Raw genomic sequence first — 27,115 nt, forward strand, 5'->3', positions numbered from 1 at the left:
ATAATGTTTATTCTTTTTTATATTGTTTGTGATTTATATAGTGCTACTACAGTACTGTGTGTTTTAAACCATTGTAAAGGACAGAATTCCTTTGCAACAGCACAGGCATGTAACACCAGCAAATACTGTACCATATGAAAGGCACTATTAATGGTAGCAATTTTAAAGCTGAGTCACAAACATTTGCAAGAATAAATCCTAAATATATATAGTATAATTTTATGAGCATATTTACTGATTTTGATGATCAACACCTTTTTATGATGGCTCTTCTGTCATTAACAGAGCTCCTTCATTGGCTAGATCTATGTCAGTGAGTAGTAAAATACAATGGGTTGGGATACTCAGGGAGAAAAAGTTGGTGCTGAGGGACCAGTGTCCACACTATGTGTTCTGGGGTTTTCCTTTGGAAAGGAGTCTTTTCCTTTGCAAAGAGACGAGTCTGATCCCATTAGGAGTTCAATGCGTGCATTTATGGATCTCACTTTTCTAATTTAGTCTTGACTAACTGGAATCTAGTTGCCCACTCAAATCCCACTCCACAATGCAAACTGGAGTATAGTAAATGGAAACAACAGACGTTAACTTCAGAAATGCACAGCTGATCCAAGTAAAAATGCTAATGCAGATATATCACTGTCCTCTTTTACTTAACCAAACTGAGTTTCTCTCAGTAATAAATAGGAGAAACACACAGTAGTATAACTTGTGTTTTTCTGTTGTTGTTGTTGTTTTCTTTTTATGCAAATAGAACACATTAATAAACAAGATAAATATTTTCTATACCATTGAAATTATAAAGTTGAATGTACTGAATGTAATGATTAAGAAAATGCAGTTAATACCATGAAAATATTTAAATTTGGATTTCAGTATTATAATTAGGATGCGGGTGAAATGGTTAATTTCTATATTTCCAACAGTATTCAAATATATATATTTTTAAATCATAAATAATTTACTTTCATTGGTTTAATTTCTCTTACATTTATCAAAGTCTTGGGTAAAATGAAATATGAGCTTACTTCTATAATATCCTCCCAGCTCTCTCAGAATCTAACTTAGCAACAACATATTTCTGTAGTATATGTTTGTTCAAAATGAAATGCTCAGGAAAAATATCGTTGTTAATTTATCTATATGATTTTTTCTTTCAAATGAAACCACTGTAAAATATTAAAAATACAGTAATATGCTACTATAATAAAATCTTTTCTTGTCTTTTAAGTTTGAGAAAGTTTAAGCAGATTTTCAATTGCTGGTAATCCAAATGCAACACTATAATGAACTATCCACCAAACATAATATGTAGCAAAGACTGCATTTGTAGTATCTTGAGGGATATAAACCACTGATTTTCCTGAACTCAAACATGACTTCCTCTTGTACCAAGAAATTGTAAAGGTGTTCCTTTTCTCTTCAACTATCTTTTTCTCCTGAAATATTGAATGAAACAAAAATGTTATGCTGCACTGCATTTAATATATATCAGTCAAAAAATATTAGAATGCTCTGAAAGTGAAATCTATTTAAGTCAATATTTAAAATACCAAAAAGAGAAATATAGTCTCTCTCTTGGACTGACAAAATTCTACCATAATGATCCTGGAACAAAGTTAGTTAAGGCTTTGGAGCTGAGATAACATGTGTTGATATATTCACTTATTCCTGGGTTTTGGGAAGGCCATGTGATCTATAATTAGGTGTTGACATTACTTTTTTTATTTTTTTTTTTTTTATTTTTATACCATGTAAATACACTACCCCCCTTTAAAAAAAATAAAAATAAAAATAAATAAAAGATATTCATTCTTAGAGCCTTAAAGCTATAAGACAGTAAGCATTAGGACCTCCTCAAACTTCTGCTCACAGTGTGTGCTGGTAATCATATAATTTGGACATAATTTGAACAGTTAGGATTCACCTAACAGCATAACTTACACTGATTTTTCTAAGAGTAACTTGTCTCTAATTTATGTGACAAAACTGTCTCTTCTAGCACAAAAAGCACTGAGAAGATATATATATATATATAAGAAGTTATATATTGGTAGTATAAGGTAGCTAACAGGTACTCTGACAGAAGTGGATGACCTAGTGTATTCACGGCTTTCTTCTTTCAGCCGTTCCAACCTCAACACACAGTTCATCCACTTCTTCCAGGGAAATTCATGATGTTGTGACAAAGATCTATAATGCAGAGATTTTCCAGCATTTATTACCATTATATTTATGTTAAAGATGACGTACTGGACACAAAAGCACCATTCCCTGACTTTTCAGGATCTCTAAGTATATTGTCCCAGATACTCACCTCAACCGGTAAAAGTTAACATCAAAATCTGACATACATACATGGCATAATTTTACTGAGTACTCAAAAAAAACCCACACACACACATACACACAAAAGGAACTTAAGTTGTGCAGTGTGAGACTGAAAAACAACAACAACATAGATGCAATGGAACAAAGAAGAAATTTGGCAGAAAAAAATGTGACAGAGCAGCAATAGTGCTGGACTATTAGACTGTGAGGTGAAAAATGCTAAATACATGGAATGAACACCCAATGGACCTGTAGACAGACACTTGTGCTGAACAGTACAGGTATAAGAAAAAAGACAACATGGAAAATATAGAGTGATAGCAGGTTACAAGATGTAAAACTTTGAAGCATATGCAGTTTGAACTTTTGAAAGCAATGGAAAAATTTCCTTTATCTTCACTGTCCTGAAACAAGATTTTTAGACATGTAGCCTCGTACTAACATAGATATCAAATAGATCTGCCCTTAGGAATTTCACCCAAATTTTCACCTATAAAGGTTAGAACATAAAGGCAGGAAAAGACCCTCTGTTACCTATTCATGTTGTTTAAAATATAGTTTTGATTCTCATGTTTAGAATAAGCAATATTCTATCTTACTGGAAAAGGATGTGAGCGAGTTATTGTTCTCAAGCTATTTTCAGGATGTTGATTGATGTCTCCATATTTCACTGGATTATATTCTTACTTCTTAATCCGTTACTGCCTCTTGTTTTACAAGACCTCTGTCTCAGGGCAGAGGGTTGTCTTTGCCTGCACTGCACTTAGCTCACAGTGGGGATTTGATTCCTGACTGGACTTCCTTAGCAATAATGGAATTCACATAATAATGTGAATACTGACACTTCTTGGTAGCCCCAGTCTTACAGCCCTGCATTTCCAACATCATCAGTAAGACTAGAGGACAGAAGTAAAACTGGATAACAAGTAAGAGCCAATAACAAGGGCTAGAGGACAGAAAGCAACTTTAGCATATAAATATATACAAATGTTAGAATAAATGTTAGAAAATAAAAAAAAAAAAAGTCAGCTGAGGCAACAAGAGCTTCACTCACATTAAAACTGTAAATCTCCTCAAGCTCTCATGAAAATAAAGCATTTCCTGATAACCAGCCAAGCATACAGGAGACTTACATCTACATATGGTATCAAAATTAGCTTTTACTCTTGCTTTTCTGATTTGTCAGAGAGGTCCATAAAATATAGTTTTAAATAACATCCCAAAGAAATTTAGAGCAGAGCACTGCAGGTAGAGCTTATTAGTCTATTGAAATACAGAGCTGGTATTACAGGATTATACAAATAGCATAGCTGTGCCACTGAATAAAAAGCTGTGATGAGGGCTACTTAATTTACAAATGTTGTCATCACCTTCACTAACCTTCCTCTTCTGTAATGCCACATGTTAAGGATCTATGTTCTATATTATACTAAAAGATCATAAAGCTTCATGTCCTGGTTCAGTATCCAACCATAAGTCTCTCAACTCTATTATCACTTTTAATAATGAAATTACATATAAATTGTCTTTTAGAGCTTGAACATGTGAAATTGTCATCGCTTTAAATCCCCTGCATAAAACCCATTTCTGTATCCATTCAGCTATGTGAGTAAGACAATGACTTCCTATAAAGAGGGATAGAGGAAATTACACTATAGCTGTGCAGGCTAATGAAATAAACGAAGAAAAAAGCAGTAGATTTTGGGTTATCCCTTCAGATAATTCTTCCTGTGTGCCTTAATCTCACTGTTCTCCCCAGAGATACTTTAGCCCTGCATGCTAAGTAGGAAACATTCAGATTTTCTGTCAACTCTGTTATTTGGGGTAATCCAAATAAAATAAAGTATGGGATAACACAAAGCCCATAGTGACTCCCCAGTGATGAAAAACCTGTGCTACTAGCAACTTATAAATAACAACTTGAGCTGGTAAATTCATACCTCTTCTGTATGGCTGGGGCACCCCTTTGCCAAGACCTATTCCTTCTACAAAGCAGATATGCAATATTTGAATATTTTGTTTATTCATTTGTTTCATTTGCAGCACTTGTGGTATAATAATATTGACAAGAGAGGTATGTCCGATTTTACTTAAAAGGTCAACTGTTATCAATTTTCACAGCACAGAACAGAGTCCCTGCAATGGATAAATATCAGAAACAGAGCAGATTCACATTTTCAGGTTCAGAAGTTAACTTTTGTGAGTATATAAAATAGTGATTCAAAGATTATGTTAAAATGAAGATAACAAATAGAAAAGGAAGAAAAGTTTATGTAACAATGAGGAAGGAAGTTTCTCTGATTCATTATGCTACCTCTGTTTTCCACACAGTGTATACAAATAAAGATAAGGAACAAGGAACCTTTTTTTTTTTTTTTTCTCTTAAAAGTACTTGGGCAAAAAAATATATAAATTATTTCTGTGCAGAGCTGTAGCTTCTCTCAGCTGGGTGCTCACTTGCAGTTTTTCAGAGTAGACTTGAACATTTATCTTATGCAGGCTATTTGGAGAGGCAAAAACCCAAGGCTAAGACTGGGCTCGGGTCTCCATGGGTTACCTCCACAGAAAACAAGAGGAAAAAGAATCGCACCCAACCTGCCTCCTGCTCCCTTATCTATAAATGTGGCAGCCTAGCCCCTTTTGCCTAAATTTAGCGCTTATAACTTCCCTCCTTCTCCTCTCCATTTCCCAAAGTGACAGTAAAGTTGTTGTGGTGGGTTTCTAGAGAGATGAAAAGCTACTGGGCTTATTTCTATTCAGAGGTTCTCAGCTTTCTCATTCACAGATGAAGTTTTCTCTGTTTCTCAGTGACTGGTATTCGGTACATTGTTATGAGTTTGACAGAGTGTGGCCAATGCTTTCACAGTATTTACTGATTTAAAGTATTTTTAAAGTATTTTAGCAAGAATGCTTATTATACAACACAGTCCAAAAGTTACCAGGCACATTTGAAAATGGCAGGCTATGAGCTAGGAAAAGAGCTGCATTTCTCACTGTATGACTTGTTATAGGGTAAATATATTGCAATAGGTAAATATCAAATGTGAATTCTTTCACACCAAAAAACAAACAAACAAAAAAACAGCCTTCTTCCCTCCAAACTGATGAGCCTGGAAGAAGCATTCTACAGACTATACCAACAAATAATATACATTTCTGGTTATTTTGCTGCTTAGAAAGCCCTTTCTCCACCCTGCCTCAGTGCATAACTGCAAATTCTGCTTGATATATCACTGATTTTCTTTGTTCCCCTTTGTTTTCAGCCCTTCACATCTTAGAAAGGTTTCAAGAAAATAAAAATAAAGATAATAATTTAAAAGTTTAACTCAGTAGCCATTGTGCTTGTATGCTTGAAACTGTCTCTGTCTCTAACTATCCCTAAATCTAGAGCCATTGGAAAAGGAGCTTTGGTCTGGGTTCAAAAGAAAATAATAAAGTCAACCATCAATTTTCACACTCACTCACATGGAGTTCACAGCTTTGTTTTACTTCAAGTTTATTTGTGGGCTGCTTTTGATTCGTTTGTTGTTTTTTGTTTGTTTACTTATAAAAGACAAATAAAAGAATTACTGTCTGTGGCTTTGTGTCATTTTGATGCTTTTGAGGAGACCAACATTCTTGTAGGCAAACACTGGTGAAACTAATTGCCACAAAACCAGAAAAAAAAAAAAAAACATACACATGCATGAAAAAAAAAAAAAGAAAACACAAATCCTACAAAAAAACAAAAAGCACACACAGACACACACACAGGATGTTTGCATAATTATGTAACAAAAATGATGGGAAAACAACAACAAAAGAATATCAGACATAAAATTAGACTTCAACTGCATATTTTTTTTTGCCTGTGCATACCTATACAGACTTTAACTACGTGACTGTAAACAGATTTTCAAATATTCAGTATTATATCATATATTTTCTAATTTTAGGTATTTATATATCAAATCATTTTAAACTGTTCTATACTATTATTTTTATGCCCAAGTAGAATCAATTAAATTCATTTATATGGAAAATACAGAGTAAGGCATTTTACAGAGCAATAGTAAACAGTTTCTGGAAAACAGAAACCACCTAAGCTTCCAGCTAAATTAGTATCATAGTTAACTGCTTCAATTCCTACATAGAATGTCTGGAAGATAATGGGGGCCTATCTGGGTGGGTAAATGGGCTAAATAGTTAATTGCTTCAACCCTTTTAGTGAAAAAAAAAAAAAAAACATATGCTGTGCTGATGGACAGAAAGAAATTGTATATGGTTCAGTTCACAATCTGGCTATATGTTAAGCACCTCCCAAGAGGCACTCAGAATTACTCAGGATTGAATCCAAGATGATTAAAATTCATACCACAGAGAGGAAAGAGCTACATATAAAAGCAAACAAAAAAACAAAAACAAACAACCAGTAACAGCAACAAACTTCAATCACCTCTGATTCCTATTAGTGTAAAACTATCGGTGCTTCTCCAGAGGTTTCTCCAGAGTGATGGGAGAAACAGGACCCTGCTGCCTCAAGGAAATAAATAAGTTTAAAAACAAACAAACAGAAAAACCCCACTGAAAATAAATACACTTAAGGTATGGATCTGAAATCTGAATATGAAAACATTGAAAAAAATATTTTAAGTGAAAGACTCATCTTAATGAAGTGAATAGGAATCCTATTATGTAATTTCCAAGGAATTGGATTTTGCCTTGCATGATCATGTAATTAAAATGTCAAATTGCATGCACCCAGGAGGACAGAATTAATGCCAAACATGGAATTAACATTGGTATTTCATGACTTTTAACTAATTTGCCATGTAACCCTAACATTCTCCAAATACTGCCTCATCCAAACAGAACTGCTTAGGGCTTTTTAAAATTGGATAGTGGCAGAGAGAAAATATTCCCTAGCACAGCTCCATTCGCCTGCGTGTTTCTGAAGCATTTTTCTCTCACAGCCCTTAAAATCTGAAGGCAGGTTCCTCCTTCCTGGGTGTCCACAGTCAGACTGGCACCCTGCAAAGCATCCTGAACTTCTGTTCAGGTAGCACAGGACTGACCTCCCCAGGAGCAGAATGCTCTGCAGAATATGAGGCAGAGTCTGGTTGCTGTTTCCACTTCACTTGATGAGAGAAGTGAGTTATGCCAGCTCTTCACTTTCCTCACCAAGGGGAAGGAAAAAAAAACACCCTTCTATCCAAATCTCAATCTCCTCAGTCCCTACCTGCCTACAGAGGCTTTGAAACAGGCACAGCAATATATTTTTTTTTGGGGGGGGGGGGGGGGGGGGGGGGGGGGGGGGGGGGGGAAGGCGGAGGAAGGTCACTGCTGCTCACTTCAGAGTAGTGCTACACATAATATGTTAACACACAGAAAGAAAATCACTTCTTCACCTCTTTTCTCCCCTGCATGGGAATTCAGCTTCGGTCATGATTGCACCTCAGGAACCACACAGTAAAAAGCCTCTCCAGAGTGAAGGTTAGGAACTGGGCACATCTTATCTTATAAGATGCTCAGCAAGGGCTCTGTTTCCAGGAAAATGTGCTTCCTTTTGCAAGTGCAAATTTATGTCTGCTTTTCCTACAAAATGAATTGCTGGTACAAATGTGAATTCTTGAGCCAACAATTCATACTGCTGATACAAAAGCAGGCTGGGCACAGACTGTTACTAGGAAAAAAAAAAGGTGGTGGTGGGATTGCTTTTCAGAATATATATATATATGAATGCTAGGACTCCTGTAAAGGACTGGAAAGAGCAGACTGTGAAGCTAAAAATAATCATGTCGTGTACTCCAGTGTTACCACAGCATATTTGGCCAAAACACAATAATCGAGTGAATATGAGAATTGCTACAGATCAAAACCAGACTTCTGTCAAGTATTTAAAGACATTTCTTTTCCAAGAGAGAAATTCTAAACTGTAAGCCACACATCCTTTTATATCACCTGGTAAGAATGCCAAATATACTATTTTCCAGAAGCACAGGAGAGGCTCCAAACTGAGAATGTTTTGGAGCTCCCTTTCCTCTTCACTCCCCTCCAGCCCCCCAAAAACAAACAAACAAACAAACAAAAACTTACAAAGCCAAGTAGTTTCCAAATTGAAACTGCTACATACCCTCTAACTTAACAAAAACTTTCATGATGCTTGCAATGAAATATATATATGTTTATTCTAGTTCTTCTTTCTTTAGTGCTCAGTTGTGCATAGTACTAGCCCCAGTTCAGAAAAACACGTAAACACAACCATAGCTTTAGTCACAAGAGCAGATTGCCATTCAACTTGATTATTTGATGGCATGATTAAATTCTAAGTACTTAGCTGTGTTAACGCAAACATTAAGTTTTTGTCTCAGTAGGGCAAATCAAGTAAGCTGAAATTCCCTGCACTCGTATATTTGAAGTGTTGGATTTTAGATTACTTCTCTCTTTTTTTTTTTTTTTCTGTAAGCATGCCATTTTGCCATAATGTCACTCCCTTGTTTTCTATGCATTTGCTATATTTTAACGAGAAACTGTATTTATTGATTCCCATATTACGTAGAGAAATGAGTTTTTCTTTCAATAAGATGATTACACATAAATGTTACATAGAAGTACAAGAAAGCTGGGTGTTGTCTTTTTTTTTTTTTTACTTGATAATTGCTGAAGTGTATTACTCATCAGCACAGCGCAGTGAATGAACTAAGGCACAGATTCACAGCTGTGCTCAGTGTGCTCCACGTGCAGCTACGGGCACTGACAACGAGCCATTTGGGATGCCCTGATGCAAGGGCTTGTTCTGTGCTGGCCTGGTGCCCATCAGAGGGTGGGTAAAGCCACAAGGCTATGCTGTGCTCAGAGGGCAGGGAGGCCCCCAAGGTACCGCTCTGCCAGCCAAGCAACATCAAAGCATAGCAGCAATGCAGACGTGCCCTCCTTTCCACTTGTCACACCCTTAGATGCCTGAATATTTCTCTCTTGACCACAATAGTGCCAGTCTTTAGGGAGCAAATAGGATAATATAGAAATGCTGTTTTCTAGGACTAGTTTTTTGTTCTTAGGAAAGAATATGCATTATTATACTTCTGTATTCCCATGTAACAAAACACAGCTATTAGTAATAAAATATTGTCTTTGTATCAGTAATGGTAAAACACCTTCATCCTTGTACTCCCTTAAATAAGCATAGACAATAGATTAAGCTCTTAAAGAAAATTGTGAGAGCGGTCAGAAACGTGATGCATTGCTGTTCTGAAGTGCTAAAGGTTTTTCTTTTTCAAACTGCATAACTTTGTTCCGTCCTGGTTTATTTCAGACACACTGACAGAGTTGCAATTTTCAGGTTACACCAGATAAACAGATCAAAAAGCAGGCATCTGTACTTTCCAAAGTTTGGTTAAATCCCCTACCTTTCCTACATAGAGTGGGTCTGTGCCCATGTATTCTTCCAGCACAAAGAATTGATTCCACACCCAGCTGCGTTTGGTTCTTGTCCTCCCTGATTGAAAGTAGGGCTTTGACCTGGACCTTGAGGGCTCTGCTTGATTCATCCCAGAAAGACACAGGAAAAGAGCTATTATCTGCAACAAATGGCAGAACTCCACTTTGCCCAACTTCATCTTTTTTTTTCTCCTTTTGATGAGAGCAGGCACAATTCCAGTTGTCTCTGCAGCTCTAGCTTCCAGCAGGGTGCCAGCTGGGAGTCCAGAGATAATAACTTGTGGAGTGGTCGATTGGGAGAGGTCACCACTGCTGAGTAGCCTTCACCAAAGAAATGGCATAACAGGTACCTGTCTGTGGAAAAAAAAAAAAAAGGAAAAGAAAACAAAAAAGACAAGAACTGTTGTCGGAACTTTATTTGTTTTTATATTTTTTTTACTAATGCAAATTATTTGCAACATTTGCATAATGCAGAAATGTCTATTTATGATTTTTCTAATCATCAACACTGTTGAGTTTACTAATTAGTCTGTGAATTTAGACTTCATTCCTTGGATTTTGCTACTACTGATCGATATGTATTTATATTTATAAAGTTTTCTTGTGACTGTTCTCTTAATACACCCGTTTCTCCAGTACAGAGGCTGAATTCTCTTCTCTTTAAAATAAGCAAAACAAGTGTATTTATTTTACAGTTATTACTTCTGATTTTTCCTCCTCTGCCAGCTATAGTCAGCTTTACTTGACATTACCATGACATAATTATAAAACAGTTACAGGCGAGAAGCTATATTAATGGAAAGGACATATGTTAGCTTCTCTTTTCCATATAACTGAAGAGTAAAATAACAGAGTATAAGATGAATCAGAACAATTTGATTGATTCTTAGTCACAGTAGACCAGATGTTATGATTTGTTCTTATCTGAATCCGACCAGCTAAAAAGCCCTCCAAGTGTCCCCACTCATTTTTTCTATGTTTCTAAAGCAAATGTCAGGCATGATAAGAAGCATGTTAGACTAGCTTATGTACTTACTTATACACATGTATGTTCAGCAAGATCAGAAAATAATTTGATTTTGTGTTTTCAATGGAACCTTACTTTAATGATGAATGATTTTTCAGCAGAAACACACAGAAGTTTTATCTTTCTGTGCATCTTGTCTGTCTCCTTTTCAAAACCTTGATCATTTAGTAATTGATGGAACTTGCTAAGAATAAAGAATCATTTACAAAAACAACAAAAACCTTGAACAGCATTTAAATCAGTCTTAATTTTTTTTTTTTTTTTAAGTGCCTCTTACAGTTACAAACCTTCTCTGGCCAAGTAAAAATATATACATAATATAATGATTATACAAGTACAAGTTCTGTTAGCCAAAACCAAATGCAGCTTTGTATTTCAAGGGAATCATCTCCATTAAGTCCAAGTAAGCAATGCTCTCTCTGAAATAGGCATCCTCCTTGTCTGAGTGAGCAATACGGCAGACAAGAAGTATTTAAGAAGTGCGAAATACAAGATGAAAATGAGGATGAAATTAAAACAGATAACAAGGCTTTCAATTAGAGTGAGCTGTTGCTACTTAGGAAGCCATGGAAGAAAGAATATTGCATCCTTTATACATTGTATTAAATCACATTATGCAGTAGACATTAAATCACGTATGCATTAAATGCTCTAGATAAACTCTTATATTCCTACCCACTACTATTAAAAGTGATTGGAATGCGATCTCTGATATCTGTTTTCACTATGTCAGGCTCTTTTAGCTACAGAACTATGTACCATGCTGCCAAAGGTACCTAGAGGGCACAAACATGAAACAAATAAAAAGCTCTTCTGATTATAGACTGTATTTAAAGCCTTTTTATAGTAATCCCTTCTGTGGTACTGCCCTGCACCAGAAAGGCTTTGCTTAGAGAATGGTGGGATAAACCACAAACCCACTGAGCATGTATGCTAAGCAGCAGCTATTTGAAAGCTTCCATATATGAAAATTTAGTGTCTCCCTACATGCAAAACAATGGGAATAGGTGTTGTCTTACCTAAACATCCTAATTTTCAAAATGTGATGCACAGTTACAAAGCATATCCCTCCACCTGCACCAACATTTTATTATTATTATTATTATTACTTTTTTTTTTTCAGCAGGATTAACATGCAGGTGTCATCGTCACTAGCAGAGCGTAATTTAAAATGATTAATCCCAGCTAGCTAGGTTTTGATGTGGGCCATTGGGTAAATCATGACCAGGTGACATTGTAATAACCAAAAGGGCTACCACAGGTGTTAAGGAAAGTAGTTGGGCTTCCCAAGTGGCACATTCACTTCCTACCACTCCTTTCAAGTATGATAAATATTGTCTGTATTAGAGGCTGTTTACACACCCTTTAGTTTCCCTCTCTGTATCTAAGTTACATTAGGTTAAATACATCTGATATTGATAAACTGTCAGTTTATTTCAAAGAAGCAGCAGATTGTTACTTAACAGAGATAAAAATATGAAATGGATTTTCTTAAGAAATGTCAGTAAAACATTTACAATATGTTAGAGTCTTTCCACTAAGCAGTTTGAAATGTCTTGTTCTTGCTCTGAACAGACATTTCAAACCTAGAATTGCTCTAACCTTTATCTCGAACAGTGTTCTCTTATATCCTTTCTTTTACACCTGCAGGGAAGTATGAAAGCCACCATATGGAGCGCCATGGTCCCCAGCCACACACCACAGCACAGAACTGAAAAACGCACCCAAAATACCAACTGAAAAACAGTCCATATGCTAGACAGCACAATCTGATGAAAAACAGAATACTCACACCCCCTGGAAAAAAAAAAATGTTGTCATTTACTCATTCTCAAATCTTTTCACCACACAGTCTCCAGAATTCCAATTATTTTTGTTCAGCTGTGTGGCAGCAGTTTGCTCTGAAACACTCTTCCCTCCCTTCCTCCCCTTCAGGATAAATCTTCCTATTCCTCTTAGAGCACACCTCCACTACCCCCCTTTGATTTTTTAAGGTTTTTATTTATAGTTCTTTCAGCACATTGCTTTTTGAGTGTGATACTTCCCAAAGCAGAAGTAAAAGGGCCTGGTGATTAAAAATCTTTTCTGTTTTGGGAATAATTACTTATTAAATTGTATTAAATTGTATCTTTTGTTCTGATATAGACATACATATTTATATGAAATTTTTATGGTTATGTGTAAAATATATATATATATATTATGTTTCTGTCCAGGCGTAACTAGCACTTCAACATCATCTGCTCTGTGAAATGCCTAGGTATGAAGTTGATATGTAAAACACAAGCAACATCATGGCATTCAGAAAACTGAAAAGTAAGCTAAAAGGTTGCTTTTTTTCCCCTCATCAAGGCATAAACTTAATGTTCTGAGAGTGCTTGCAGCTACAGGTATGACGAACAATGACAGCAATAGATGGAATGAAACTCTCTGATTTAGGTGCCTTCTCTATCACCTGCATTTATGCACTTGAGTGTGAAATGAAGGCAAAATTGACCTGCACTGAATTTAAGCATTTAAATTAATCACTGAGTTTAAGCATTCTCTTTTATGAAATGGTAACCCGTTCTGTACAAACAAACTATGCAGAACAGAGAAATATTTGTATTTGTAATTAATGTCTTTAATTACCCTAGGACATTAGTACATCTTCATATAATGTTTCTAAATCCATGAAATGCTACTTCCCTCCTCAAAGAGGGTCTCGGGTGCAATAATGTCTCCTCAAGCTTTTTCTTCATGAAAAGTAATTTAGGTTTTAAAAATAAAATGAATTTGACTGCTCATGTATTTTAAGCAAGAGGCTCTACCTTCTACATCTAAGCTTGTATTCCTTATTTACTTTACATATAGTAGCAAAATTCACAAATATAAAAAAATATAAACCCAAACAACCACTGTGTAATTCAAAGAGTACGTTATGTGATTTGGACTGTGCTTGTAGTGTGTCTTACCATATCAGTAACATGCTATCTAAGTGAACAACTGCAAGAAATCCCATCCTCCCCCCCAAAAATTCATTTTTATATATATACATATATATATACACACATATATATACACACACCGAATATCAACTCTCTCATGTTGTGTTCTTAAATACTTGGTTCATCTATAAAACATCAGAATGAAGAATACACATCTCAAAAAATAATAACCTCCTTATTCAATATATACCATAAAATTTACATTTTCTCCCATCTGCTGTAGAGAAGTTGGGCTATATTTAAGTCATAGCCTAGTAGCAGAAGTGTTCTCATGAACACTGCTAATCTGAAAAAATGTTACTACTCTACTTCGCCAAAACAATCTGCTAGTGTCAAAAAGACACCATTATGCACTGTCTCCAAGGGGCAATCTTGATTTGATGAAAACATTCAGATCATGAATAAGATCCTCAGCTTTAAGGAATAGTTCCTTTCACTGCAAGCAATTAAGGGTAATTTACACCCACTGAAAATCTCTCTGAATATTTTGCTTCACTCCATAATTTCTAAAACAACACATCAAGAGTAGTCCTGGCTATACTCATGTACCCCTGAGCCCCACTAGATATGGACAAAATATGTCTTTGGTCCCCTAGAAGTCCTCATGAAAGCCCTCCTTCCCCACATCTGAATTTTCCCCAGTCTTGTGGGGCCTTTGGTGAAAGCCCTTGAGGTCTTTTTGGTGCCACCTAACCTTTGCAGCCAAAGCCCAAATTTCTACAGATTTCTCCTCACACATTGCTGCTGGTATCACAGTGCCAGCTTAATATATGAACCGTATTATTTCCCTATCAACCGTGTCAGCCTAACATAGAATTTTGTCCATCAGCATATATTGTCCTAAAGACTTTGCAACATATAAAATACTTCAGGAAGAAGAGGTGGAAATCCAATACCTTTTCCATTACTAGACTCCACCTGACTGGATTACATTTCTCTGTTTTGAAAACTCAATGTCAGTTCAGAGCATCCATTTAAGGTTTAACTGAAGAGCTTTTCATTCCTATTGCCTCCCCCACCCCTTATTCTCCTCTCCTAAGATTGCTTCAATTTTTGATACTATAGAAAAAATTTACTGTTTAAACTCAGATCTCACTGTCTCTGGAATTGCAGCCCTGAAAATACTTGTAAATTTTATTTTAGCTTGATCAATAGCACATAGTTATCCTTCCTGCCCAGCCCCCGTCTCACTCCCCTACCCACCTCTCCCTCTTCCCCTCTCACCCCTTCCCCATACACAATTTAACCTTTCAATAAAACAAGACCCTCTGTGTTGAGATAATTCTGAGGGTGACTATTGCCACTGGATCTTGAACCAGGATCCCATAAGCACAGTAGAATCAGCAGGTGAGCCCCTTGACAGCTGAACTAATCTTGCTGAAATATTTATGTTTTGACATTCAGTTTTACAATGCCCATTGGAAAAGGTATCACTTTCTGTGGAAGAGAAAATTCCCCTTCGAGGAGCTGTAGGCTCACAACAATGTCACACATCCTAAATATCACAGGGACTCTTTTTGCAGGCACAGTAACTCTGTGATCCTTGAGACAAAAGACTTAGAGAACGTGTCTAATTATGGTGCAGATTACAACGTCTGGTCGCAACATTTTTTCATTGAAATAAATAAATAAAGTAAAAAGGAGGGTGCCTTAGAGCAAGTGAGGTGGGGACCCTTCCATGAAATGAAGGTCTGTGAGTCAAGGCATTACGATCAAACCTGTTAACTCCCTGTGCCAGATGACATTATATCTACAGACCACAACCTCCTGCAGCTAACTGGCCTAAATATTCACATGGGAGATCTGTAAATGGAGTGCACATCCTGCAGTCTGCATCTGGTTATCAAGCAAGAAACTATCACTGCTCCAAACATATGGCACTGTTACACTAAGCTGGCTCCAATACCCTCTGACTCAGGTGAAAGGACTTGACGACACAACAGAAAAACAGTAGGCACACTTCAATAAATGATATGGCTTCACAAAATGCAGAAAGAAAACCAAGCAACTGTCTTTGGTGTTTCACAATATTCTGCAGTTGATCATAAGACTTTATGTGTCTGGAGAGCTCATATTTTACTTTATTTTTTTTCCCTCCCCCTAGAAAAATTGACAAAAGAAAGAAATTTTATATAATTTTCTCCACATGAAAGTGCTTTTTGGTTTTTCACCTTGCTATGACACATTTTATAGATCTAGAGTTGCTGGAAAGGAAAATGCTAATTTGATCAGTTATTGAAAAGAAACGCTAGCAGTATTTGTATGTGCAAGACCAATCAAGTCAAATATTTAAAATTCCACAAGCTCAATTTCTGCAGCCTCATTTAAATTGAGGAATTTCACATAATACCTAAGGGAAGAAATGACTTCGTGGCATTTCCTTGCAGAACCACTGAATTCCCAGAGGAGGCACTCCTGCATTACTGCTTAGAGTTAAACCTAGTTTGACAGGCAGGACTGAAGTAACCGTCATATATTTTACGCACCCTTCCTCAGCTAGAATTTAATGATTTTTATTCCTCCAAGAAAACAATACCCAGTAGTAGCATGAAAGCATACATGAAAAAAAAAAAAAGAGGAAAAAAAAAGTGCATGCTAACCTGCAGTAAATTGGATGGCTCAGGAAAAGCATTCATTGAAGAACCACTGAGCAGATCAGATATTAAGTCAATAGCCAAAAAAAAAAAAAAAAAGTTACTACTCAATCTGCCACTAAAACTGCCTTCTGAGTAGTATATTCATATGCAAAGCATATTTAGTTGGAAATACCTTCTATTTTCATTGCACGTTGGAGTCAGTTTGTGTGTTGAATACCTTTGAGAAAAGACTTAGCCAGGTTTACAGCAAAGTAGGACTTTAATTTAGAGTAAAGCAACCAAGGTTTTGCATTAATAATGATTTTCTTGAGCCAAGCATCTGACAGCTGAAGAAACATAGAAAAACGTGGACAGAACACACTGAGGATCCATGAGAAAGATCCATTCTGCTCATCAGATAGTTCATGGGTAATCTGCAGTTAAACAAATGATTTACAATTACCTCTTTATATATGAGGTCTAATGGAAGGTGTCCCTGCCCATGGCAGCAGAGTTGGAACTAGACAATCTTTAAGGTCCCTTCCAACGCAAACTATACTATGGTAAGATTTCTATGTTAAGATTTCCTTGCTATTAAATCAATAGCAAATAATCAAGAGTGCTTTGCAATTATATCAATAAAAGTAGGCTTAAAAGAGCTCTGAAGCTGTCATGTGGTACATTATTAACAAACACACTTCTAATGACCTACAGCAGCCTTTAATTACAATAAAGTCTTCCATTATAAGGGTGAAATGCCCTCTGATTAAAGCTCCAGTCTTTAATGATTTTTTGGTCTGTTTGTTTTAAGAAAATACTCTACATTACCAATGACTATTTTTTTCTTCACATTCACTCACATTTCTAAAATGCAGTGGTAGCTCAGATTATTAACTTGGATATTTAGATAATTTTCCAGGCAGTTCTTAATCTACTAAATTCTCAAACCCAGAATATTCCACATAACGTAAAAAGTTGCAAGAGTCAGCTTCCAGCTTCTTTGCTCTGCTCTGCTTCCTGTGGATTTTATTGTAATTATTTTTTAATCTTACTTAGGCTTTCTTCATGTCCCCCAAAAAGAAGCGTGTCTATATTAGATCCCCTGGTATTTGCAGGCTGTGAGAGCTAGAAAAGTGTGTAAAAGGAATTTAAACAGGATGTCACATTTGGTCCCTAGAGAGTTGGTTTGGACTTCTTTGGTGTCTTTTATTATTATTCCCCCCCCCCCCCCCCCGAAGATGATAACACCACAGTCACACTGAACTAGTTTCAAATGAGGCATGCTTATTATTTCTATATATTGTCGCTTCACTTTTGCATTTTTAAAACTGTTAGGATATTGCTAAGAGCAAACCAGCACCATTTCCCAACTAATCTTCATCTTCTGACCTTTTGTACATTCAAAAGCAAAATTCTAAAAAACTTCATTTATTTATGCAACTTGCATGCTGTTAATTTAACTTGCTCATCTGAATAGCTCTTCACCTGAGATTACATAGACCTATCTTTTCCAGAAACAGAATAACATCTACCTTTTACCAGTAACAATCCCCTACAAACTTCACAACATGTAACAGATGAGCAATTAGTAGATATGATAAAGGTAGAAAAGTAAAGTCACACATCACTGTCAAAGAGAGACTGTTACAGAAACTGACATACAAGAGTTTGGCTCCTTTATCTATTTATTTACTTATTTGTCCTGGAAAGCAATTTATTTTCTGCAAAGCTTTACGATCACCTATGTTTTAGCTGAGAAAATGGCAAGGCACTTTGTCTTGTTAGAGAGACTATAAAGTATACACTGCCCTTTCAAGTCTCTGCTTTGACTTGAGAAGTTATCTATCAGAACATGAGACTTTTTTATCTTGCAATGGGAAAAAGATTAAAGTATCAGCATTTCAGTTCCCAGAATCAGAGTGCCTCACTAGTCTCAGTCTCCCCTCCCTCCCTAAATCCTCTGGTTTGCTGGGAAAGCTATCGTTGTTTGCAGAATCCTGGCTCACCTGAACTACTTCACCTTTGGAAAGCATGGGGTATGAAGGCTAAATCCTATATCAAAAAGGGATATTTCCCTCTGTTTACCGACTAGAAGTTGGATCCAGATCACAAAATACTTACTGCCAGTGCACACAGTCTATTAGAGGAAAGCAGGACCTGTCTGTGTGTGGATATGTGGATAAATGAGGGAATGGGGCAGGGGGGAAGGGTCAGTATCAAACAGCCAAGCACTGCAGAGCCTGCCTTACCAGCTGAATGCTAATCAAAGAAACAAGCTCCCATCATTTTCACATTTGCAAACTCCAGAACATCCTTGACATAAAAGGACGAAAGCTCTGGGAAATAACTCTCGGGAAATTTCCCGGCCTCCGCAGTATTGCTCCGTAGCATCAAAGCTGGACTCAGAGAGCCAGGAAGACGACCGCTTTGCTTTGGCAGAAAGGACCGAGGCAGTCGGGACTTGCTGCTGCCTACATTTTGCATAAGTCTGTAGCCCTCCCTTCCCCCACTCCATCTCCCCCCTTGTCTGCGAGACTTCTCCGAAGAGTCAGAGGGTTGCTATTGTTCTCTCTCTCTCTCTCTTTTTTTTTTTTTTTTCCTTGATGCGGTAGGTGCACACAAGCGTAGAGCATCCGTGCTCTCTCTCTCACTTCTCACCGCTCCCCGGCCACAGCCGGCACTTGGGCGGCCGCTGCCAGCCGCGCTGCCCCGGGCCGCCCCTTCCCTTCTCTTCCCTTCCCTTCCCCGCCGCCCCCCGGCACGGGGGAGAGGAGACCACGGCGGCGAGACACGGAGGAAAGTTGCCGCTGCTTCCGCGGCCGCTGCCGAGCAGGAGCGGTGCGGGGCCGGGGGAGAGGAGCAGCGCTCAGCCCCCTGCCCGCAGCTACTCCCACTTCCCCCTGCCCGCATGGGAAAGCGGCGGGGGCAGTTGCAGCCGGCACTCACTCACCTGCCGTCCCTCGGCTGCCCAGCGCAGTATTTTAATCCCAAGGGCCGGCGGTGCCTCGGCGGAGAAGTGCTGGCGGGATGCTCCCAGGCGGCGGCCGGGAGCCCGCCTGGCATCGGGGCTGCGCGCCCGCCCGCGCACTCGCCCGCACCCGCGGAGGTAGGAGCGCCGTTGCTGCCCCGCTCCTCCTCCTCTTCCTCCTCCTCTTCCTCCTCCTCTTCCTCCGCGGCACGGCGCGGCGCGGCCAGCAGCTGGGCGCACGGAGGGAGAAGTGGGCGCCGGTGCCAAGCCCAGCTCCGACTGGGTGCGGATCCTGGCTGCGGGAGGAGGAGGAGGAAGAGGGGAAAGAGGAGGGAGGGAGGGATGGAAGGAGGGGGGAGGGAGGGAAGGAGACGGAGGAGGTGGGGATGCTGCTCTGGGCAGGGGATGTCACCGCTCAGTGGCCGGTGCCGGCTGCCAGCTCGGTCCGCGGGCGCGGAGGAGGCAGGGCGACTTTTCGTACCTCCAGCGGTGCCTACTGAGCAGCAGACCCGGAGAGCAAGCAGCCTGCCGGCCCCGCGCCCCCTGCCTCTCCTCCTCCTCCTCGACACGATATACAGATGGAGTCCTCTGGATAAAAATCAGGAGCAGGGCTAGGGGGTGGGGCGCGAGCCAATCTATCTCCCCATTTGCATTTGAAAACACGGAGCTGAAGGAAAGAGTTTAAGATATTTTTTTTAATACTCCCTGCTCCCGTCCTCCCCTCCCCCCGCTTCCCGCCCTCTCCCCCCGTCATACACAAGCTTGTCCTAGGAGCCGTGATCAACTCAGCACCCGAGGCGTGAAGGCAAAGTCGCAAAACTAACGCGAAGTGTCCGGGGACCCTCCTTTATAATTCTGCCCTTTCAGCCCCTCCAGCCTGCCCTGTTTCCAGCCTGCAGCCCCCTACCCCCAAATTGGTCTGGGCGGCGCTGGGGGAGCCGGGGATCGCGGGGCCGCTGGGCACGGAGCTGTCACCAACCAAGCGACCGCAACCCCCTCACCCCTGCTGCCCTCAGCCTCCCCAGTGCCGCTGTCCCTCTTCTCTCCCCGGCTCTGTTTAAAAGGGGGGAGGGGAAATAATAATAACAATAAAATAAAGTGTGTGTAAATAGCTGGAATAAATAAACCAGGTGCTCTCGTAGAATAAACGGTGAGAGAGGCGCCTGTGCCAGGGGCGGTGTGCCCGTGCTGGAGCTCTGCGCACCGGTAGGAGGAGGAGGACGAGGAGGAGGCGCAGTGTCACGCTGGGGATGGAGCCTGGCAGCAGCCACGCACAGCCCCGCATCCCCAGAGCTGCCCGGGGAAGCCGCTCTGGGCAGTGAATACCTGCTTTGTTTGGACTTGGTTCGGCTGGGAAAGCGGCAGCACAAACTTTCTGCCTCGTTTCAGCACCGCTGAAGCCTTTTGGGTCTGCAGCGTCCACCAGGTCTGCCAATGAAATGCGATCACCGGGGACCCAGGACGCCTCCTGTTTAAAAAAAATAAATAAATAAAAAAAAAAAAATGCAGAGGTTCCAAGTGCTGGCGGAGCTGCTGAACTGACATTTTCCACGGACAGAAATATTTTTAACAGTTACTGTTTTTAGAACAATGGATCAAACCAAGGGCAATAGCAAGAAATGAGCCTTGGCCAATGTCTTTTGATTTATTGCTTTATGAGGAAAGCGTTCTCAACCTACTATGAACCAACTAATAATCTGTGTTTGTAATTAATTTTAATTCCTCATATATATACAGTAAAATGTGGTGTCAACAATAATGAAGTAATGTGAAGACAAAGTCACTTCTTAAAAAATAAAATAATTGATTTATATCACAGAGGATTTTCCTTTTTTCCCTTTTTTTTAATATAATTTTAGTTTCTGGATGTGGTTGTAGCCTTTGAATTCAAGAGTGCAAACAAGTACACATATTTTTTATAAATGTAATAGGTAATCTCTATGTGTTTCTTGTCTTGTAGCTTCATTTTCAGATATGTAATTTCTGATGTGTCGCCCTTCTAACCAGAGAGCGGCAATTCAATAACATGGCATTTGAGGACGGGAGAAGTGGTTTAAAGAGGGCAACTAGAAGCAACTTCATTCTGGATGTTCAGCAGCATCTGAGTGTGTGGTTACAATGCAACAGGATGTATTCAGGCAAGAAAATCCTGAAACATGATTGCATGCAATTCCTTAAGATTGCAATTAAGGATTCTTCTTTCCTTTGTCCTCCTTCCCCCAATCCCTAATGCATCTTTCACAAATTAATTGAAATAAGACTCTTTGCACTGATCCTTAAAGGGCAAAGTTCAAGGACAATTTGTCTTTTCGCTCACAAAATATCACAAACATCTTTGCTTTATCTTCTTTCAAACTCATTCTGTAATGAAACCAGTACTTGGGAAAATTATTTTTTCATACTTAATTCAAAAGCTGTAACTTCAATGATGAAAAATGAAGGTTTATTTATTTATTTAAGAATATTTTATTGTTTGGGAATGGGATAAAATGGAAGAAGAATCTACAGAGGGTAGTGATCTTTATAAATTTTTCTTACCACCTTCAAGCACTTTCTTTGCTCCTCAGAATCAAAATATGGACTAAATAATTTTACCATCATTTTAAATCTTTAGAATAGAAGGATTATTTCTCCTTAATTTTGATTCTGATCCTGATATTCCTAATCAAGAATTGGCATAGCCAAATATCACCCAATTAAAAAGCTTTCATGTGTAGACTTTTACAGCGTATTTCATGACATTCCTACTAACTTAACAGACCACTCTCAAGGATGTGGTTTATGTTCCAAAAATCTATATTCTCTCAAGCAAAACCTTTAATTAAACTGTATGTCTGTGAAAACATTTGAACTTATTTTTACTGTGTTGAAAATAGGATAGATATTTTTGTCTGATTTATTTTTTTTCTAACTGCTTACACAGTCACATCAAAATAAAATGTATTGTACCCTTTGACTTTCACAGGAGCAAAACAGCCCAGTGACTCCAAGCAAAAAGTATGACTAAGCAGACCAATTTAATTTCATTGCCCCAGCAGAAGAAAATATAAAGAAGCAATTATTCTTAGTCAGTTTTGGCAATCCACCATTTTTAGTAACACAAGAAAATGTATATTTTTTTTAATACAATTTGTTCTTGACTGTCTTCTTGGTGTGTTTTTGCCAGTGAGTCAGTCCATTCCAGTACATTGACTGGAAGATTTTGGCTGTAATCCATACTTGCAATGCTGTTGTATTTCTTTCTAACGCGGTTTGTAGTGTATTTACTCATCCTGAGAGGTACGTATGTACCACTTCCATGGGACAGTCTACTGTTTGTCAAAACAAACATCAGACCTGCATCTTAGGCCCTGTAAGGACAGCTGCAGGCATCAAAGAGCCTGTTGGTTCTGGCACCTTTCCTTTGACTTCTCAAAGTGTCATGTATGCCAATGAACAATATGAGTTGTGATCCCATACTATACAGCAGAACCATAGGCAGATCTAGGACCAGAAAACATGCTCTCACACACTCTCAAATACTTCTCACACAGTGAGGGCTTTGGTGGCCACTACTTAGAGAGCAATTTTGACCTAAGGCAGAAAACAAAACTTTTACAGTTCTCTTCAGTTCCCTGAACCACTGAGAGTCTCTCAATATTAATATTTCTATCTTTACAAAGTATGCATTCAGAAACAAACAAACAAACAACATCTGGTAACAGCTACCTGGATGCTGATAAATCATTGACTATGTAAGCAGAAATAACTTCTATCATGCACTCAGCGATAGCTTGCAGAGTTCCTTTGATATGCTTAGAGGCAAACGCTAACTTTTCATTATGTTTCCTGAAATCCTGAAATTTTATACAGATATTAGGTTTTCATGAGGCAAATAAGAGAGCTTGCAGTTTAAGATCATTTTTAAAGGAAAACATTACTAACCAACATTAGCACATGGCTGTATGAGTACTAATGCAATTATAAATTACTTTTAGACTAGGGCTTCTGCTGTCCAGATATATTATTTACAGGTGGCTATAATTCTGATGTACATTTCTCACCTCTCATATCACCATCCATTTCTGTGGTTATATTAGTTCAGATTCAGATCTAAAATGAAGTATTGCTTGTCTGATTTTTAGTCTACTTTTATTCTAATTTCTGTAAATTGCAGAAGGAAAAACAAAAATCCTATTGTAATTTAAGACACTTACTGCCTTTAACAAGATACTCAACACAGGAATGTCTCAGCCTTTCTTTGTCCACCCTGTTATGACTTAATTCCATACTTAAACTGAGTCTTTTAGTCAATTACATTGTTGCCTAGGTTCCAGGAGTTTCCCATATTCCAGGAACCTCCCATCAAGCCACAGTAACTATGGGGACATAATTAATGGTCCCCAAAAGTTCAGCAACCTGCTTTATAGAAGACTTTATGCAGAATACCCTTTAAAGACTTGGCAACCCAACTGAGATAATAATATGAACTAAATTGTAGAAAATAAAAGTAAAGGTGATTCAATTGGTCAAGTTATTAAGCCTCCACAACCACCCATTCCACTTTGGAATTGGTACTTTATCAATTCAGCATTAGCATCATGGACACTACCTGTCCTTTTCTCGTTTCTCTGTATCTTCTCTTGAGTTTCCACAATCTTTTGATGACATGGTGGGCCCACATATGCTGGCACATGTGGTGATATATTCTCAAGAATGTTATTCTTCTTCAGAAATAAATCTGATTAATATAAGGAAATGTAACTGTAAAAGTAATAAAAAGTTATTATTGCCTAAGGTAATAAATGTGAATGCAGAGAAAAATGGAGTTCATATTGTCAGGAAGTGTAATTTTAAGAATGTATAGATAGAAAACTGGGCTGTTTAATCCTAAGAAGGGTCCAAAATTAAAAGAGAAAGATTCTACCAATTAGAGTAACTTATCATTCACATAGTAGTAAGAATAGCACAAGCAGAAATCAACTGAAAAAAAAAAAAAAAACACCAAGAATTTCAAAAATCTCACAAGAAGGTTGTGGCAAATGTTAAGCAGGCTGTCAGAAGACTGAAAAGAGAAATGAAGAATTTCATTATGGCTACACAGGAATGAGCAATTTGTACAAGCAAGGATAGATGGCTTAAAAAACCCTAAGACTAGAATGTAGGATGTGTGGCCAGGCTCCAGATACTATTCATCATATTACAAGTGGATGTACCAAGCTGGCCAGCATTGAGATAGAATATGGCAGGACAAAGCTGGCAGTGTTGTGCTCTAAGCGCTCTGCAAGAAGTATGGATTACCAATAAGGAAAAAAAGAATCATCAGGCAAAGAAAGATACTGAGAATAAAAACATGAAAATAGTTTTTAAAACGTTAGAATTTATAACATAGGAGCTAGGACTAAGGGATAGGAAATAAGATTGTGATAAGAAAATTAAAAGAGAGGAAGAATGCTTCAAAGCAGACATTTTTTCTCTTTCATTTGATGAGATCATTCAACTAACAATGCTAGGAAAGGCACAATCAGGATAGGAGCAACAGAAGAAAACCTAGTTCCTGAGAAGTGTAAACAAAGTGCTAACTACTTGTGTATCCTTGGACCTCATGATGTGTCACTCACATCACAGTAATACTGAGTATGTCAAAAGGTAGCTCTCCAACAGACCTCTCACATAGCGACATTTATGACCATCTCTACAATACTGTTGAACATAATAGCTCAAATTGCAAACAAATACATCCACAAACACTTGGGTCTCAGATTAATGCTTCATACCAGCAAGATCCTGCTGGTGGAGGAGAGGCATCACCATTTTTATAATCAACACTTCTCTCTTTTCTGAAGTATGCAGAAAAAAATTAGGTTAGATAAGTTTCTGCTGGGTATTAAGCTCAGTTCTTCAGGGCATTCACACTGTGGCAAAACTAAGGTCAATTTTTCAGACGAATTGCGCTGCAGACTGAGAGCATTTGTCTGATCCTATGAAAAGTTATGCATAGGAAGTCCAATTGACTTCAGGGATTTTTGCATGCTTCAGGGGGCTACTACTGTGTAACAGCCTTCTCAAAATCTGCAGCTAAGTTACATGTGAAAAATTCCTATTTATATATAAAAAAGAAAAAAGAAAAAAGAAAAAACAACAGTAAATGCTCATACACAGCAAGATATATCATTTCAAGTTACAGCCTGTATTCTGCATCTTCTATATGAAATTAATGTGAATAACTCCTTCATTGACCTCTAAGCCCATACCAGATTTTTGTGTTCCAGTGTAGCTTGTCAATACAAATTCAAATATTTTCATAAACAAAATCAGAGATTACAGCTGCAGTTCTAGAAAGATTTTCTGAATAATTAGCTAAAACTATGTAAATTATTGCATCATGGCTGATATTGAAGATCTCATAACCTTCCCTGTGTGAACACATTAGCTAAGTAAACAGATTTTATTTGTATATTTTTCCCCTGACCACATTAATAATTGGACAAGCTCTCTCTCTCCTTCAAAATATAAAAATAAAATGCAACAACAGTAACATTTACAAAATGTACAGTCTAAGCATTATAAGCACTAGAAACAGTATAAGCAAGGAGCTTGCTGGTGACTCTACTTTTTCACCTTCAGGCAATCAAACTTTTCATGTCTGAATGTTAAGCTAAATGCTAAACTCCTATACCTAAATATTTATGGAGAGAGAATGCTAAATTGACATGTAAGCAGTTGTATGGGAAGCAGATAGAAATATTTTCTAAGTGAACTATAGAAAAAAAAAATGTGACTATCTCCATCATATTGAACTGCTCACTCTAACAATTATTTGTTGTGAGGGACAAAGGAGACATTATATATATCGATCTTCCACCAAGTTAATAAATTCAGCTTCCAACCCCCCACCCCCCTTAGGAATGTCAACTGAAACATTACTTTTATGTTAAAAATGTTAAAAGCATTACAAATCTCTTAATCCTATCTAAATTCTACCTGTTCTTGGGATGGATTCTGTGTTCATTAAAACCAGTGGGGGGAAAAAACAAACAAACAAAAAACCCACTGGATTTGATAAGAGAAGAATATGTTTTATGAAAGATCTAAGTCCTTGTCAGTTTGAAAATTAACTCAGGGGATGGAGCACAGCACTTTGCTCAAGTCCTAATGAATGTGGTGGAAATCTCTTCTCATTGCTCTGAAGATGCATGTCCCAAGACAGTATATACATGATTGTGTTGCAAGAATCAAAATCGAGGCTTATCGGTTCCTATCTCCTCCTCTTACTTCTTGTGCCTGTAGGTGTAAGGAGAAAGAAAAAGGCTGAGGGCAGTTGAAAGAACACAACAGTCCTCTGGAACGTGCTTCTTCCCACATTTAGGAGGTTAATGGTGTAGTGCCCTGGCACCAGAATTAAGAACAATTCAATCCCCTTCACGCTTTCAGTGTATTTCCTCTACAGTCTGGCCTTTAGAAACATTAGATGCTGGTCACTAGGATGCTGTGTCTGATCATTCAGCAACATTGACCTTAGTGTTACCGGTCCTACATGCCTTGGTTTTTCAACAGAAGCACTGCTTTTGTTCTTCTTTTAGTCACTAAAGTTTGTGTCATATTTCTGTTGTGAACTTTCCAAGACAAGACTTTTTTAGGACATATATTTCTATAAATCACAGGACAGACAGGACACAAGCACCCTGATCTCCTAGTGGGAACTACCACTATACACATAAATATTAATAATTTACTACACACATCCAGACAATACACATTTACGCAAGCCACTTTAAGTCATCTCATGTCATGGAGTTAGTGTTCATCCATACATATTCATGTTACTTAATGA

General features: G+C 38.2%; 1 protein-coding gene across 11 annotated transcripts in view; it reads right to left on the reverse strand.

The window, feature by feature from the left end:
* The window catches only part of LOC308189046 (cadherin-7), a 92,173-nt gene extending 71,325 nt beyond the window's left edge, over positions 1-20,848 (reverse strand). Inside the window, exons 1-3 of one of the 11 annotated variants that reach the window (XM_080578668.1) lie at positions 20,059-20,848; positions 19,784-19,969; positions 9,714-10,098 (exon numbers count right to left, since the gene is read on the reverse strand). In XM_080578668.1, coding sequence (XP_080434794.1) covers positions 9,714-9,923 — 210 coding nt within the window. In that variant the 5' untranslated portion in view covers positions 9,924-10,098; positions 19,784-19,969; positions 20,059-20,848. The other 10 variants (XM_080578669.1, XM_080578662.1, XM_080578670.1 and 7 more) reach the window with 10 other exon arrangements.
* Between the last annotated feature and the right edge of the window lie 6,267 nt (positions 20,849-27,115).

The sequence above is a fragment of the Anser brachyrhynchus genome (assembly GCF_964034855.1).
Source record: "Anser brachyrhynchus genome assembly, chromosome: 2".
Taxonomy (NCBI): Eukaryota; Metazoa; Chordata; class Aves; order Anseriformes; family Anatidae; genus Anser; species Anser brachyrhynchus.